The sequence below is a fragment of the Perca fluviatilis genome, chromosome 19 (assembly GCF_010015445.1).
Source record: "Perca fluviatilis chromosome 19, GENO_Pfluv_1.0, whole genome shotgun sequence".
Lineage (NCBI taxonomy): Eukaryota > Metazoa > Chordata > Actinopteri > Perciformes > Percidae > Perca > Perca fluviatilis.
In genome coordinates this window covers 25,605,109-25,620,726 of record NC_053130.1, presented here as the reverse complement: position 1 = coordinate 25,620,726, position 15,618 = coordinate 25,605,109, and the positions used below count along the sequence as shown (strand labels likewise).

At 39.5% G+C, this 15,618-nt stretch overlaps 3 protein-coding genes across 3 annotated transcripts; 1 reads left to right on the top strand and 2 right to left on the bottom strand.

The window, feature by feature from the left end:
- Positions 1-77: 77 nt before the first annotated feature.
- Positions 78-6,270, bottom strand: prdx3 (peroxiredoxin 3). Its single transcript, XM_039784338.1, has 7 exons — positions 6,140-6,270; positions 3,980-4,091; positions 2,657-2,798; positions 2,272-2,405; positions 1,977-2,082; positions 540-705; positions 78-252 (listed from the first exon to the last, which is right to left on the bottom strand). Exons 1-7 carry the CDS (start codon positions 6,173-6,175, stop codon positions 202-204), a joined length of 747 nt encoding a protein of 248 aa, XP_039640272.1. The 5' UTR covers positions 6,176-6,270; the 3' UTR covers positions 78-201.
- Positions 6,271-6,756: 486 nt separating this feature from the next.
- Positions 6,757-10,161, top strand: sfxn4 (sideroflexin 4). Its single transcript, XM_039784337.1, has 14 exons — positions 6,757-6,943; positions 7,105-7,170; positions 7,264-7,320; positions 7,421-7,447; positions 7,877-7,931; positions 8,203-8,228; positions 8,310-8,363; positions 8,461-8,523; positions 8,621-8,689; positions 8,793-8,883; positions 9,476-9,591; positions 9,670-9,755; positions 9,831-9,948; positions 10,025-10,161. The coding sequence occupies exons 1-14, from the start codon at positions 6,905-6,907 to the stop codon at positions 10,100-10,102; spliced, it is 945 nt and encodes a 314-aa protein (XP_039640271.1). The 5' UTR covers positions 6,757-6,904; the 3' UTR covers positions 10,103-10,161.
- A 47-nt stretch (positions 10,162-10,208) lies between these two features.
- Positions 10,209-15,261, bottom strand: dennd10 (DENN domain containing 10). Its single transcript, XM_039784335.1, has 10 exons — positions 15,068-15,261; positions 14,928-14,982; positions 13,764-13,960; positions 13,568-13,647; positions 13,312-13,460; positions 12,820-12,931; positions 12,610-12,710; positions 12,371-12,478; positions 12,170-12,264; positions 10,209-12,074 (listed from the first exon to the last, which is right to left on the bottom strand). Exons 2-10 carry the CDS (start codon positions 14,971-14,973, stop codon positions 11,907-11,909), a joined length of 1,056 nt encoding a protein of 351 aa, XP_039640269.1. The 5' UTR covers positions 14,974-14,982; positions 15,068-15,261; the 3' UTR covers positions 10,209-11,906.
- Positions 15,262-15,618: the final 357 nt, after the last annotated feature.

Genomic DNA, 15,618 nt, shown 5'->3' with positions numbered 1-15,618 from the left:
CACCCAACATCGCCTAGAGCACCTTTTTAAAATGGGGAAAACTACACCACAATCGGCACATTAATCAAAAACACAGCTGCCATTTATGAAGAATATATTTATTATTGGTGTATTTAGCTGTGCATGAGTAAACACAACTTACAAACTGTAAACTAAGTATACATTTATTTTTAGGTGTACGAGTTTTGAACTTTGCCTTTTTCAGTTGACTTTTTCAAAGTACTCCTTGGATCCTTCTGGTGTTGGTTTGATCTGAAAAGTAAACAGTTCCACAGAATGAACTTTACCAACTAGTATCCGCTGCGGCTGTCTCGCAGAAGACTGCCGTACCTAATGCCCATTTTAAAAGGTCAATGACAGATCCTGAACACACACACACACACTAGTAAAAACATGAGTGACTAAAAAGACAGTTGGCAACATATTAAGTCTGCAACAGAAATAGACAAGAACACTTTGATTTCAGTACTGACTGGGTTGAAAAGCGTTTTAGTGTTTGCGAGCCGTTCCAGATGGTATCGCAGGTTGAAAGAACTCACCGTTGGGGACTCGGGGGTCCAGCTGGCCGGACACACCTCACCGTGAGTCTCCACAAACTGGAAGGCCTTCACCAAGCGAAGCGTCTCTTGAACACAACGGCCCACCGGAAGGTCATTCACGCTCATGTGTCTCACCACACCGTTGGGATCAATGACAAACAAGCCCCTGAAGAACAAAAAAAAAAAAAAAAAATTATAAAAATTATCTTTTTAAACACTTCTGAAGTTCTAAAAATTAAATCAAGGTAAGACAAACAATGTAGCAAACCCCGTCAAATTAAAGAAACTAAATCAGTACTGTGGTTACAGAAATAGCAATAGTAGCAACAGTAGTAATGTGCAAACATAATGGATACAAAAATAAATAGCAACAATAGCAGCCAGTTGAATTGTGATCTCCATGTAATTTGAATGGGTGTAGTCCTTCCAAAAGCAGCTATCTCCTATCGTTATTCCGTAGACATACGCACCGCTTTATTTATATGGGGATGTATAAGTATGTAGCATAAACCAATGCCACACACCACAGCATTCCCAGCCACAGCTAATTTGCAATGCCGTCCCTAGATGGACCTTTAAAGTGACTATATGCAACTTTTTAAATGGTTCTGAAACTGTAATTTTTCATCTGATGATCATGAATGACTTGTAACAGGAAATGAGACTAACAGTGAAAAGAACGCTATTTTTGTATAGTTTTAAGTAAAGCCTCTGCCCAGGTCAGATTTTTCCCGCAAAGTCACAAAATAATTTAGGGCAGGTACATGGCGCTACAGAGCACACATTCTGACAGGTCACAAATTTCGGCTGAACACCGAAAAAGCCTGTGTTAGTGAGTATCCAGCAGGAGATGTCTTTATATAGGCATAATTGTATTTTAATTTTATTTTAGAAGCTATCTGCTGTAGTCATGGCTGATACTGGGGCAGGGCCATCACAGAAAAGAAGGAAATTAAAGGAAGAACAACTAAAAGCTAAAAAGGTAAAGTGAAAGACAACGGGCAAAACCGATTCAATCTCGGTCGGGCTTTCAATAAATAGAGGTGCAATTACAGGATTAACGATTCAAAAACGTCCGAGAATTGGCCCTCAGGTATGTAATATGTCTATTTCATTCATAAAATAACTTTACAATGTGTGATGTGGTTGTTACGCCATATGACCAATAATAGCAGTAGTAATGGTGGATGTAACAACAACACTAGTTAAGAGATTTTACTGTTCTTAGCACACCTGTCCACATCTCTACTGGTTTGTCTTTTCTGTGTTTCTTTACTGCATTTTTTTTTTAAATAATGCTAGTCAAGACAATGATATCCCTGTAAATGTTGGAAATGAAATTTGAATATTAAAAAAAAAAAGAAGTAAAATAGTGACATTTCCATGTCCTGTAATGACAGCTGTGAATAGATCACATAGAGTGCATGATGACCCTACCTCAGTGCAATGCCGGGATCCTCCAGCAGCACGCCATAGTCTCTAGAGATCTGCTTGTTGAGGTCAGACAGCAGGGGGATGTGGATGTTGCCCAAGCCTCCAGTCTGACAGAACACCATCAAACAATACCTGTTAGATACTGTTAACAATACGGTCTTTCAGACATACAGTCTTCACAGGTCAGTCATTTACTAAAAGCTCCTTTATGGCACACATTAAAAGGAGGAATACAACAACAACTAAAAGTCACAGAGTTGAACTTTGCACCAGTTAATGTTAGTGAATTGGGGGTACCTGCGGGGGGTGTTGATCCATGCCAGGTGGGTGAAGTGAGAGTCCACAGACACACCCACCACCTCACAGTTTATGTCATGGAACTCACTGGCCTTGTCGCTGAATGAGATGATCTCTGTTGGACACACAAAGGTGCTGCAATACGACAAGCACAGAGAGAAATAAAAAGGCTCGGTGAGTAAAATGTTTACTAAAATAACATATATCATATAATAACCATTCAACAGTCACAAAGCACAACGTGATGGGAGGGCTGGGGCCTGTGTGACTTGATCAGAGTTCTGATGGCCATCAGTAGAGGTACTTAAACATCTTACATTGCTCAATGTGCAAAAGGTAGGGAAAGCCATCATGTTGTTCTCTTTATGCAGGTCACAAATACTCACAAATCCAGTGGGTAGAAGAAGAGGACCAGGTATTTGCCTTTGAAATCAGCGAGGCTCATCTCCTTGAACTCCCCATTGTGGACAGCTGTGGCCTTAAAAGCTGGAGCAGGCTGAGTGACCGCAGGGCTCCATCTGGAGGTGCCTGATGTAGAGAAGACAAACCCAAGTTATTCATTGATACTGTTTGCTCAGTAAAACCAAGGTAACTTACAGACTAAGGTACATAGACATCACACTGGAATCATCTCTGAACAATCTCACTTTACATCTAAAGTGAAGATAACACTGATGAAACATGCAAGCTATTGACAGTGATACTGTAAGGCCGGGACATGCAATCAATGTGAAAATACTTTTTCAACAACTTGGATATTTTATGTAGCTTTTTATTTCAATTAAAATATATATTAAATATATATATATAAAAAAAAAAAAAATGTGTATATATATATATATATATATATATATATATATATATATATATATATATATATATAGTATGATATTAAGCTTTTACAACCACACCGCAAAACAATAAACAATCTGTTGATAGAACTATCAAAATACACTAACTGTTTTGAGAAAACCATCCAGTTTTCTCAATTAATTGATAAAATTACTTGGTCATTAAAATGGTTGCAGAATTTTTTAGTCATACCAATTAATTGTTTATGCTCTAGCCATCTTATCAAAATTCGACTGCATTTTCTCTGACTTTGGTTTTGTACATATAGGGTTGCAAAATTCCGGGAATTTGAAAGTTGGAAACTTTCCATGGGAATTAATGGAAATATATGGGAATTAATGGGAAATACACTGGATATTTGTAATACTGCTTGTTATAATACCGTCAGTCTATAACAGGGAACTTAAATGTAGTTGAAAAAAAACATCTTGCAGCATAATCTTGGTTAAAAGAACCCGATTTAATGCAACTTCAGTTGAACGTCCTCCCTATATTCGTCAATGGCACACAGTAATCAGCATAGGCTACTACATGCTTGCCAACATTTAGTTTTTAAAATACGGGAGTTTTTCTTTTTTCATTTCTAGAATACAACAATAACTCAACATTTGTATTCACTGTATATGCCTGTCTGCTTATTAAAAAACGAAATGTTTATATTTATGTTTGTATAAGATGGAGTTTGTATGAATTACCCAACATTTACAGTTAATTCTCGTAAATTCCAATCAATTCCCATAATTTCCCACTAATTTCCATTTATTCCCATGAAAGTTTCCAAATTGGAATATTTCCAAAATTCCCCAGCTTAACTTTCCATGGAAACTTTCCGCCCCTTTGCAACCCTATGTACATACTGGTAGAGAAGCAGGCTCTCTGAAGTGGAGGAGCCGTGAGGATTCTTGCAGCCCCAGATGATCCATGCTGACAGGCTGCTCTCACTTCCAACCCTCCTGCTGCAACCCTTGCCTTTAAAAAAAAATAAATAAATAAAAAGACAGAAATTCAACATGAATAATCTTCAAATACACTGAAAAAAAAAAAAAATCACACTTATGTTTAAAGGTTAAACCAGCCATGTTGTGTGTCCTCAACATGAGGTCTAAAATATAGTAAGAGTGAAACTGTTGAATTTGTCCTTCATAAAAAAGGGAAAATATATATATATGTCCTTCCTCTATTTGTTTTGCTAATTGGCCATCGACTGTAGTCTTTGCGGTGTGTTCAAGTGCAACTTTTTGCTCAAGACACAGGCGACGGGAGGCCTCATCACCACTAGTTCTTTGCCGTCTGCTTGGTGGATCAGCACCTTATGGCTTTAAAAGTCCGCCATGGAGCACTTGTGACCACACCCCAAACAGTGACATCACAGCAGGTGGTTTTCCAACAGCTGCCAAGAGCAGAACACCTGCTGTGACAACACTACTCGCTGTTACTAACAGGAGTGAAGAAGACAAGCACACTAAAAATAGGTCTACAGGTCTGATGTGGATTTTATGTTGTGGAATAAAAAAAAGCGAACTTTAGCTAAATGACTTTGTGTTTATAGTCAGAAAAGCACAGGTGTTGCTTATAATGTTATGGCTCCGTTCTATTCAAGTGTCCCAGTAAGCCATGAAAGTGGGGCAGTGAGCCAGCATGCACAATACAAGGACACTGCAAAAATGCATATCACAATGCATGTTAAAAAAAAAAGGCCTATTATATTGGTAACTACTGTATATTAAGTCTTCCACCTATCAAAGTTTAACTCAACTCCTCCAGAGCAGCTCTGTCTGCAAGAAATGTTTGTCTTGTCAATATTGCTCATGGCCTACAGCCCTGTCTTTGTATGCTTTTCAAGCTAAAGACGAGCTATATGAAATACTACAGGTTATACTTTTACACTGCTATTGTGTCAACGTCCACATGAACACCAGTAGTGTCCCTCATGACAAACAGATCTGCCTACTAAAGGACGTTGCACACATATTATAAATACTTGTTTCACAGTACACATTTTGACATGTTAAAGTAGGGCTGGGCGATATGGAGAAAATCAAATATCACGATATTTTTGACCAAATACCTCGATATCCATACCGCAACGATATTGTAGTGTTGACTATTGGTGCTTTCACAAAATATTTACACAATGAGATTTTTGATAAATTTTTATCAATAATCATCAGTAAATGTTGATATAATGACTAAGTGGGTAAAGGCAAATAAGTTCAGAAAATGACATAACTTTACTGTAATGCAGCCTTTAAAACCAGGAAAAGAGAACACTTACTATGCCATATTACAATATCCAAAATCTAAGACGATATCTAGTCTCATATCACGATATTGATAGGATATCGATATATTGCCCAGCTCTACGTTAAAGCAAAAAAAAAAAAAGGCACAGTTATAGTTGATAACAATGTTGACAGCATTCCATTAGGTGTATTCAGGACATTGTTCAAGTTTAAAGATTTTACAGTTACTCTAAAAGAAACTGACCAAAAACATCACACAAAACATGATGTGTCCTTGCTAGCTGGCTTACTGTAACATTTGAATAACAGAGACACCATTATTAATGTCATCAATGACACTGGTGCTCTCCACTGTGACATATAGCACATGTGCAGTTTGAAAAGGGTGACACAGCAGAAATATGGCAACATCAGGAGTTTTTACAGTAGCACAATGTAGCTATCAAATGGCCAATATAACACAGAAACCTACCAAGCAACGCTACTTTTTGTTGTTGTGTTAGAAGTTTAGAATGAAACCCTTACTTACTCTGCTCATAATGAATTGAATATTTCTTGTGAACCATATTGGTCTAAAACAGCGGCCGCGAACCAGAGGTTTGTCACCGGGACTGGAGGTTTTAAATGTGCGACACACATAACCATAACAGCGCCTCAGTGTAGAGTAGACTACTCATCATGACCTGCTACCGACAGTAGTCCGTTACTGATTCCTTCCTAGCGAAGTAAGGAGAAAGAGTGCCGATATCAAATATGATGTTAGGTTGCACTTACAGAGGTCCTGAGTAGTCTTCCGATGGTGGCTGCCATTTTGGATTATGACAGAGGAGGGCGGTTAGAGGTTTGAGCAGGTTATTGCGTCATTTACGCACGTGCTCCCAGTAGCGCCACCTGTATAAAATATACAATTATTCGTATGATATTCTGCACCAAAAACAGTGTGCTACTGGTACACGTGATGCCATAAAAATAAAATAAAAAATAAGCTATCATATGCCTTCATGTGCTCGTGAACTCCTCAGGTGCTGGGAAAATGTTTATAAGTCGAGCTTCAATAAACTCCACCTAGGAAATAGCAGTTTAAAAAAAAAGAAAACTTTTTTTCTGAGCAACGGAAAAATAATATACACATAATGTAACTCAAACATCCCTTAAGTTATTTTTAGATGTCTGGTTAGTGGTTAGTTGTTGTTGTTTTTTAAGCAACTAAACAGTTATTGGGGAACTGTGCGTTATTTGTTCAGCGTGAACACGGCCCGTGTGCTCTCTCTCTCTGACTCTCTCTCTCAATAACCAAAGACTAGTCTAACACAACTGCAACTTGGACATGACAGAGGTATAACCTCCAATATCTTCGATGTACCTGAATGTAGCACAAACCCGCCCACAGCTGAACACGTGGGTTGAAGGAGGAAGTATACTTTCTAAATGGAACTTGACCTCAACGGCACGAAATAGCTGCTGCTGGTGAAATGTGTACTGTAGTAGTGTTGTTGTAAGTTATTAAATGTATGAGAAGTAGATGTACTCGTTGCTCTAATGGATCCTAATCTGCTGTATTGGAAAAGCCAGGGACAGGTGACTGTGCACACACACACACACACACACACACACAGCACACACAGTTTTAACATGCAGAGCACCATCTGTGATGTACTCAGTCTGTTACAATGAAATCGTGTTTACATCTTATCTTAGTTCCTCTGAGATTTTTGATAGGTTCCTTTCCTCTGTTTCAGTCTGTCCTCAGTCGACTACAGATCTGGGTTAATCTTCTTGATCCCACTCACCTGCTTTCCTCTGATGTAAGTCTAGCAGTCACTACAGTGATCTTATTCTGCGAGGGTGAGAGGAGTAGAAAATAAATGCTGTTTAACTATTGATACTGCTCTCTTCAGGCTGAAATACAGGAGGCCCGCAGTCTTCTTGGAGGTGGAGAGAACCTAAATATAAAGGTCAGGTTATGTTTAAGAATCTTAACTGCCCAGTGGTCAGGCAGCTTTATGAACCTGTGTGGCAGAGTTATTTAAATCTCTTCTGTTCTATTTCTTCCAGGATGGACAAGCACTGGCCCTCTCACTTGTAAGTCTTGCAAGAAACACAAAACTGCTAATAACATAGAATTAGTCTCTGATTAAATCTAAATGGACTTTTATATATTTCTGCATAAACATCCAGCGCTGTAATGTCTGCCCCATATAGACTGTATATAAAAACAGGTCTGCCCCTCTGCCTGTGTGTTCAACTAACAGGGTTTGATTTTGTTGTGTGGATGCATGTCATCATTTGGGCTTTTTGGAAAAACACATTGAGCTTTAAACATTTTGTACAAAAAGATATTTTTTTCTTACCGGTAATCGAGAATTAATTTCTAGCAATGTGTTTTATATCTTTGAACGTGTCCAGATGTGTTTCCCTCTTGAGGCTGTGGTATCCAGATGTTGTGATTTTGAAGGAGTTTAATGTGCTTCTTTTTTGTGAGAAGTCTTGATGACTGCTCTGTCTTCACAGTCGTCTGTCCACGCTGATTCTGGTGCTGTTCTTCCACTAGTTTTCCGCCCCGCAGGTACGTTTTAAAAACTAGACTTTTTCAAACTTGTAATAGTTTCCATCCATTATTAAAAAGAACGTAGTGCGTTCGTATCATGCAAACATCAACAGATATTAAAACTGTTCTTATAGAAACTATAATGATACTAAATCAAGTCTTTAAAAATCTCAAATATCTTTTTTTTTTTTTGAAAGTTGCACATATACAGTGCATCATGTTGTGTCACTAAAACAATTCATTTGAAAAAGAGATGCTGATGCCCTCACTTCTATCATTTTCTTTCTAGCATTATTGCCAATATCAGCACCTCTGGTACGTTGTCATCCAATAAATACAGTCGGACACTTTGTTCTTGATAATGGTTGTGCAACAAACAAACATCTTCTTTTTCAGGTGGTTGCCAGCTTTTTGCCACACAGCAGTGTCAAACACGCTCTGTTTTGGCAGGTATGAAGAATATTCATCATATTTAAAAAAGAATACAGTATATTACAACACAATGTACATTAATAATACAAATAATAATAAAAATGCATTATTTCAGTTTTTGTTGCAGAGTTACAGTGCTGGGTTCAACCATGCAAATAGAAATTCTTCATCAGAGCAGGTAATATGTATATACCGTATATGAATCCTTAATTAATCTTCAGTCTGTCCTCCCTCTGTTTCTGCTTCACTTTATCGTTTTTATCTCTCCCCGCCAGAGTAAGATGCGGTCTTTGAAGCAGCTTCTGTTGATCGCTGGAGCAGTTTCCTATGCAACATGTGCAGGGGTGTGTGTAACCTGATTGTACCAGTGGCAAGTGTGCCATGTTGATTGTCATGTTTAAAAAAGTTGCTTCTTAAAGCATTTTAATTTTTTTGGGTTTGTTTAAGGCCCTTCCTCAAATCGTCATTAACCGTCTTGGTGTAAGAAGCGCACCAATCCAGACCTTCTTTAGGTCGATATTACCAATCCCACTGTCAGGTAAGTATTTATCTCTGAAACTTAAAGGAGCAGTGTGTAGGATTTAGGGGGATTTCTTGGCAGAAGTGGAATATAATATTAATAATGATGTTTTCAATCACCTGAAACTAAGGATCGTGTTTTTGTTATCTTAGAATGAGCCTCAATCACATCAATGCAGGGAGCGGGGCCCCCATGTTGCACCGCCATGTTTTCTACAGCAGCCCAGAACAGACAAACCAAACACTGGCTCTAGAGAGGGCCTTTCGCATTTTTACGTTACCCGAAGGCCACCCTAGGTTCTACTTCACGTTTGGAAAAGGAGGAGTGAGGGAAGGGGGTAGATTCAGTTGGTTGCAATATGCAACCTTACCACTAGATGTACTAAATACTGCAGCACGAATCGTATTGTATCATAAATGTGAAAACTTTATTTTTCATGTCTGGTAGTAGATACTAGGTCCATTATAAATTCACCCCAAGGTAGACCCAAAATGCTACATAACATAATTTGCTTATTTTCCCTTTCTTTTGATTTAATATTAAGTCAGCCGGTGAGGATCCAGTAACAGGTAGAACTCTTTAAACTAACCTGTTGTGGGACTCTCTCCAGCTGCTCTGGCCGCCTTCAATGTGTTAATCGTCAGAAGCGAGGAGTCAGAAACGGGGATCCAAGTGTTTGACTCCAACGGAAATCCCGTCGGCCTCTCTAAAGCAGCGGGAGAAAAGGTAAAAACGACACCAAAAGAGAGGAGAAAAATGAAAGTCTTGTCCATGGAACACTTGCAGTAACTTCTTTTTGTTCAGGCCGTGAGGGAAACTGCACTGTCAAGGGCGGCGCTGTTTGGTACAACCGCTGCTGTTCCTAATCTCCTGGTGTTGCTCATAAAGAGGTCAGTCGACCTTGCATTTAGTTCTATTTACCTGGACACGTCTTCAGACTTCACCAAATAGACTTTTCTTCGCAGAACAAGACTTTTCCAGAAGAACTCTCTGCTGGCCGCTCCTCTCCGTCACATAAGTGTTGCGTTTGTTCTGGGCTTGATGATCCCGGTCTCGTTCAGTCTCTTTCCACAGCTGGGAACGGTAAGCTTCTCCATCCTCCTGTGCTGTAACGTGTTCCTCGTGATGAACTCCGGCTGACATTGACTTTGTTTTACAGATAAGGACGGAAAACGTGGAGGAGCAGCTGCAGGCTGCAGCGGACAGCAGACAGTTATACTACCATAGAGGACTCTGAGGAGCTGTTTTACAACGTATGTTGCCATTACCGGACAGCATGACAATAAATGTTTCTTTTTTTTTTTTTTTTTTTTTTTTTTTTTTTTTTTTTTTTATTTATATTTATATGTATTGCACTCTGTGTCTTAACTGAAATACTGAGGCACAAAAAAAAAAAACATCCTTTTGGCAATGTGGTTGAAAATGCACTCACCTGTAAAACAACAGCGCTAATGATACATCAGTAATAACAGTAAGACATAATGCAATAAAAATCTATGTGGACGTGGAAGCAACAACTGTCCTTTGATCAGTTGCAGATTAATGAGGAACAGCTCTATTTCCATCACTTTTATAAAACACTGTTTGAAAAAGTCTCGCACAACACAACACAGTTTGCTTGTATTTAAGTCATTAGTAAAATACAAAATGTGACATTGCTAAAAAAAAAACGTAAATAAATCCACACGTTGTGCAATGTCTATTGCAGTTGTGATCTGATAACCACGTACAATGGAGTTTCTATCAACAAACTCAATAACGGCTTGTTACAATGGAGTATGTATATGTGTATATATATATATATATATATATATATATATATATATATATATATATATATATATATATAAACTCTTCACGAGTACCCAATATTTCCAACCAGGAATAAGATTTGTGATGTATGTATGTGGAGTGGGAGCTAACCTGTGGAAAGCACCATCAGATGTACCAGCTGAGAAAAGTACCAGCTTATTTGTCTCCAAAAACTGTAGCTCCCCATTGTCCATAACTACTGACGTTAAAGGACGAGGCTAGAATAGTCTTATATTTTTCTTATTGTCACCAAATCCCATAAAAAGACCAAAATCAACAGCAAGTTAGTCCGTCTTTGAATACGCTCAAAGCCCACTGCTTACTACTGAAGACTCAAGTCTTTAAAAACAAGCCACAAATATATACTTTCATTAAAGACAAGGCCATTTCTTCAAACAGCTGGGCACTGTCATTTTTTAACAAAAATTACTAAAATAGGAGTGAATGGTACATTTCTTTGTAGACTATTTTCAGCTGCAGATGAATACACATTTGGAACTGGATTGAGTATTTATGGCAGCAGAACTGACTCAAAATGAACTACAGTTCCCATGTTCGTGGTAATGAAGGAATATGTCAACCTGTGCAATAGTACATGTGTTTTTAATTTTGACAAATGTGGACCTCAAAGGAATAAGATATATTATAATAAATATTAGTATTAAGAAATAACAATGTTTTTGGCAATGAATACTCAATTCTGATTGGCCATTCTACAGTCTGTCATTTCTGAATAGCAGACGGCTGCTATAGACGCAGTCGAGATCATAGACTCTGGAGGACCATTTTTAAATCAATAAAAATCATTTTAAAATCTAAATTGTGGGTTAAAATTAGTAGCCTTGTGATAAGTGGGATAATGTTGAGTGAGCGGGTCAACTTTTGCAATTTTAACCCTTTCACGTTGGGTCCTGCATCACCCGGTCGGGCTTTACTTTGCAATAATGGCCCTCTCGCTCTACATTATCCCTTACATAGCCAAGCCTATGGCTAGCCTTTCACGCTATAATGTAAAACATCCTGGTACTGCTTATGTCACATATCAGTGCTGGGGACACCCTCCTACCTCACGTGAAGATTACTGTGAGAAGAAAATTGGCTTGTGCACACTCTAATGGTAACAGTGAGCGTGTGCAGAAGCCTTTCAGACAACAGTAATCATCCCAACAAACAGAACAGCATGCTGCTGACAGTAACGTCATCCTGCAGCACGGTGTCTGAGAACAGGTCTATATCCGTAAGAGCTGCTCGGCAGCTGCCAAATGAAAGAGGAAGTTCTCCGTCGCCGGAGGGAAATGATGCTGCTTTAAACCTTCCAATGTGATTTTAGAGTCTTCGCACTCATCAGCCAGGGCCACCAAGTTGGCAAGGATCTCTTTAGTCTTGACAGAAATATCCTGTGAATTAATGAGCGGTTGTCATGTTAGATTCAGGACTACATTTCTTACAAGCGTGGACTGAATACAGACGTGTGCTCGGAGGGAATTCTCACCTTAATGACCTGACTATCTGATCTCTCAGCATCCTCTGCAGACTGGACAATAAGGTGGCCGATGTCCTTGTGCAACTTCCCCATAGCCATGGCCTCTGTGGTGAGACACCTAACATCAGTCTGAAGGAAATGCTGTCCTTCCCTCTCAAGAATCAAAGCGCTCTTAGAAAACCTACTGCTTTCTCTTTGAACATACTGTACCTTTGGCACTCTGGGATACTGTGATGACACTGTCTGGGAGGTTCACGTACACATCAAACAAGTCTGATCTGTTGCTTACTTCCGGATCTACAAATCCTGCTACATATCCTGCGGGGGAAAACGAACGTATTGATGCATAAATAATTAATTTCCCCACCATGAGATGATGTGCAGATGGTGGCTAATCGCCAACCGCGACGAGGAGAAATTAGAGTAAATAAAGCAGGAGGCAGCCTCACCAGGGCATTTCTTGAGATCCTCTAGCTCAGCATCAGTCAGGTGCACATACGGGTGCAGGATGGACCAGTCTTTCCTGTGCCACGTCAGAGTCGGCAGAACTCTGAGGGGAAACGGACAAAAAGTTACCCACAGATGATAATATTCTCCGCTACAAAAGGTGTTAATTAAAGTTTCAAGCCAAATATTTAGAATTAAAGTCCTAAATGCACCTTGTAAACTCCAACAACGCTTCAATCCGAGGGTGATGGACAACGATCCTCTTCTTCAGCATGAGAGCGGTATACAGGATGATTGTCTCCATACCAAACTGAGACACAACATCTGAGACAGAACGGAAACATGGACGTAAACTGGATGACCCACGTTTACTCTGAAGGAACGTAGATTGTGTTTCAAGTGAATTTTTATGAACCACAATCCATTTCAGTTGTGTTTTTCTGCTTTTCTTTTAGCAGTAGATTCAAAATATCACCTTTTATCATGTAAACGAGTGATAAAAACCTACGTGACCTGCTACCTACATGTGCAAATGGAACTTTCTTGTAGGAGCTGTTTATTTCAAGGTTGCTTTTATTGTCTCGCCAAAGACTAAATTGTCTTGGATCAAAAAGGAATTGCTGCATGAAAACCAGACACGTTACCAAAATGACACCTAACAAAATAATAGTTAGTGTTCCTCCTTACCGACTGTGGTGTCTTACCTTTAACTGAACCAGCCAAGTACGCTTTCCGAACATCGTAATCCTTAATTAGAAATGAGCCGTTTTCATCACTCTGGCAAATTCCTTTGGTGAGCACGGTGACATAAGCCTCCATCATCTTCACTGGACTGCCATGTTTGGTGTACATCCTGGGTAATAAACAAATACACACCACTCAAATGAAGAAGAAAAAATAAAATAAAACACTATTTAAAGAAAAGTGTACAAACAGTGTTATCTGAGCTGAACACTGTACCTGCAGAGTATTCTACTAAGTGCAGCATACTTCTCAGGGTTGAAGTCTTTTGCTGTAACAACTATTGAAAAATGAGTGACCTTAAAAAAGGAGAAAATAGAGACAAAAATAAAACGCAAATATTAGATAAAAATGCTGCACTCTCAAAGTTCCTTGTTGGAGATTTTAATTGCAGCAGAGTCTCTGGACACTGTACCTTGTTTAGTGCTGTAGGTTCCTGCACCTCCACTGTGGTAATGTAGTACCAGATGCGACAGAACTGACCAAACACAAAGGTGTGGAAATCCCGGCTGTCCTGTGTCAGACAGCACTTGCTGAGCAGGACTTGCCTCAGGTCTGAGCCCACAGAGGGATAGCACCATACCCACAGTGTGTCTCCATTCACATCTTTCTCTGGACAGAGGGGAAATAAAACCACAATTTAACATCATATATGAATCTTAAAGGTCCCATGGCATGAAAATTTCACTTTATGAGTTTTTTTTAACATTAATGTGTTCCCCCAGCCTGCCTATGGTCCCCCAGTGGCTAGAAATGGTGATAGGTGTAAACCGAGCCCTGGGTATCCTGCTCTGCCTTTGAGAAAATGAAAGCTCAGATGGGCTGATCTGGAATCTTCTCTTTATGAGGTCATAAGGAGCAAGGTTACCTCCCCTTTCTCTGCTTTGCCCGCCCAGAGAATTAGGCCCACCCATGGGAGAGAGAGACATCATGGCTTTCGAACGAGCAAAGTGGCAGTTGGTCAAGGCCACACCCCCACCCTCCACCTTGCACCCCCCTCTCCTCCTCAATAGCTACAGACACAGAAATGGCACATCCTAAGGAAAGCTCATTGTGGGACTGGCTCTAGTGGCTGGAATTCTGCACCAAGGCTGAATTTCGGGAAAGAGATTTCAGATACAGTATTAGGGGACCACTAAGGTCTATATAAAAGAGACTTCAGATACAGTATTAGGGGACCACTAAGGCCTATATAAAAGAGACTTCAGATACAGTATTAGGGGACCACTAATTCCTATATAAAAGCCTCCAAAGAGAACCATGTCATGGGACCTTTAACATATTAGAAGATTGGGCAAACGTTAAAAATCATATCAGACAGGGCTTCCTGGGACCAAATCTTTATCACATGGGGGGGTCAGTGTTATTGGATGCCTTTAGGAACCAATCCATGACCATGTACAGAGCCTAACATGCAGGAGTAATTATTAACCAATGAGGGACCTGGAGCCCTGCTGATGAGACATTTGGGTCACACTGATATCATGTGATCCTACACGTACTGAGGCGCCAACTTCGCTTGAAAACCAACCGAAACAAAAAAAAAGAAAAAAGAAACGACCTCTGAACTGAAACTTACCTATTAATCCGACGCTTAACATAAGCTGCGTTTCAGTTGCTGCCATATTCCATACCTGAAAGAGTTCAGAACCACAAGTTACCTGGAGAGAAAACCCCAAACCAGCTCCCTCTCTGGGCAGTAATTCAACTGTGAAGTACCTTGATTGCTCCTGCTACGTCCAAATAACAGAACGCGATGCTGTGCAGATTCAATAAGAAAGTACAATGTGTTGAAACTTATCAGTGGCCTGGGTGGGATTTCTGCTGTCAACAGACTTCTCTCTTTCCCTGTGCGAAATCTCTTCCTTCTTCCGGGACAGGAGCGGGAGGAGACACGCTGCAAGACAACCAATCACAGCTGGTGATACCTCAGCGGTTATGATGCGTTCATGGTTACTGAAATTATACACCATTATACATTCAGGATTTAAAAACCTTGGGAAATGCAAATAAACGATGCTGCCTAAATTTCCAATTGGATCAGTCACATTTTCTAAATCAGCTGATAGTCCAAATGTGCGCTGATTACATTAAAATAATGATCTAACTACACATTGGTAATGTTATAAGCATGTCTCATTTGAATACCACACTGAGTCAAAAGTACAGATGTCCTGATCGTGTTTCTTTAACCTCAATCCTTTATATGAAATATCTGCTGAAATTGAGTTTAATCTGCAGTTAAGTATGAAGCGGAAATAGTTTGATAA

What these genes read in the sequence shown, in the direction of transcription:
- prdx3 (XM_039784338.1), bottom strand. Translation starts at nt 6,175, where the DNA reads ATGGCAGCCACCATCGGAAGACTACTCAGGACCTCT. An exon ending in GAGAGCCTGCTTCTCTACCA is followed by an intron (nt 2,799 to 3,979) that starts GTATGTACATAG and finishes TCTCTACATCAG; the next exon opens with GCACCTCCAGATGGAGCCCT. An exon ending in GGACCCCCGAGTCCCCAACG is followed by an intron (nt 253 to 539) that starts GTGAGTTCTTTC and finishes TTTACTTTTCAG; the next exon opens with ATCAAACCAACACCAGAAGG.
- sfxn4 (XM_039784337.1), top strand. Translation starts at nt 6,905, where the DNA reads ATGGATCCTAATCTGCTGTATTGGAAAAGCCAGGGACAG. An exon ending in CTCACCTGCTTTCCTCTGAT is followed by an intron (nt 7,171 to 7,263) that starts GTAAGTCTAGCA and finishes TGCTCTCTTCAG; the next exon opens with GCTGAAATACAGGAGGCCCG. An exon ending in GAAATTCTTCATCAGAGCAG is followed by an intron (nt 8,524 to 8,620) that starts GTAATATGTATA and finishes TCTCCCCGCCAG; the next exon opens with AGTAAGATGCGGTCTTTGAA.
- dennd10 (XM_039784335.1), bottom strand. Translation starts at nt 14,973, where the DNA reads ATGGCAGCAACTGAAACGCAGCTTATGTTAAGCGTCGGATTAATAG. An exon ending in GGATCTCAAGAAATGCCCTG is followed by an intron (nt 12,479 to 12,609) that starts GTGAGGCTGCCT and finishes TTTCCCCCGCAG; the next exon opens with GATATGTAGCAGGATTTGTA. An exon ending in CAGATAGTCAGGTCATTAAG is followed by an intron (nt 12,075 to 12,169) that starts GTGAGAATTCCC and finishes ATTAATTCACAG; the next exon opens with GATATTTCTGTCAAGACTAA.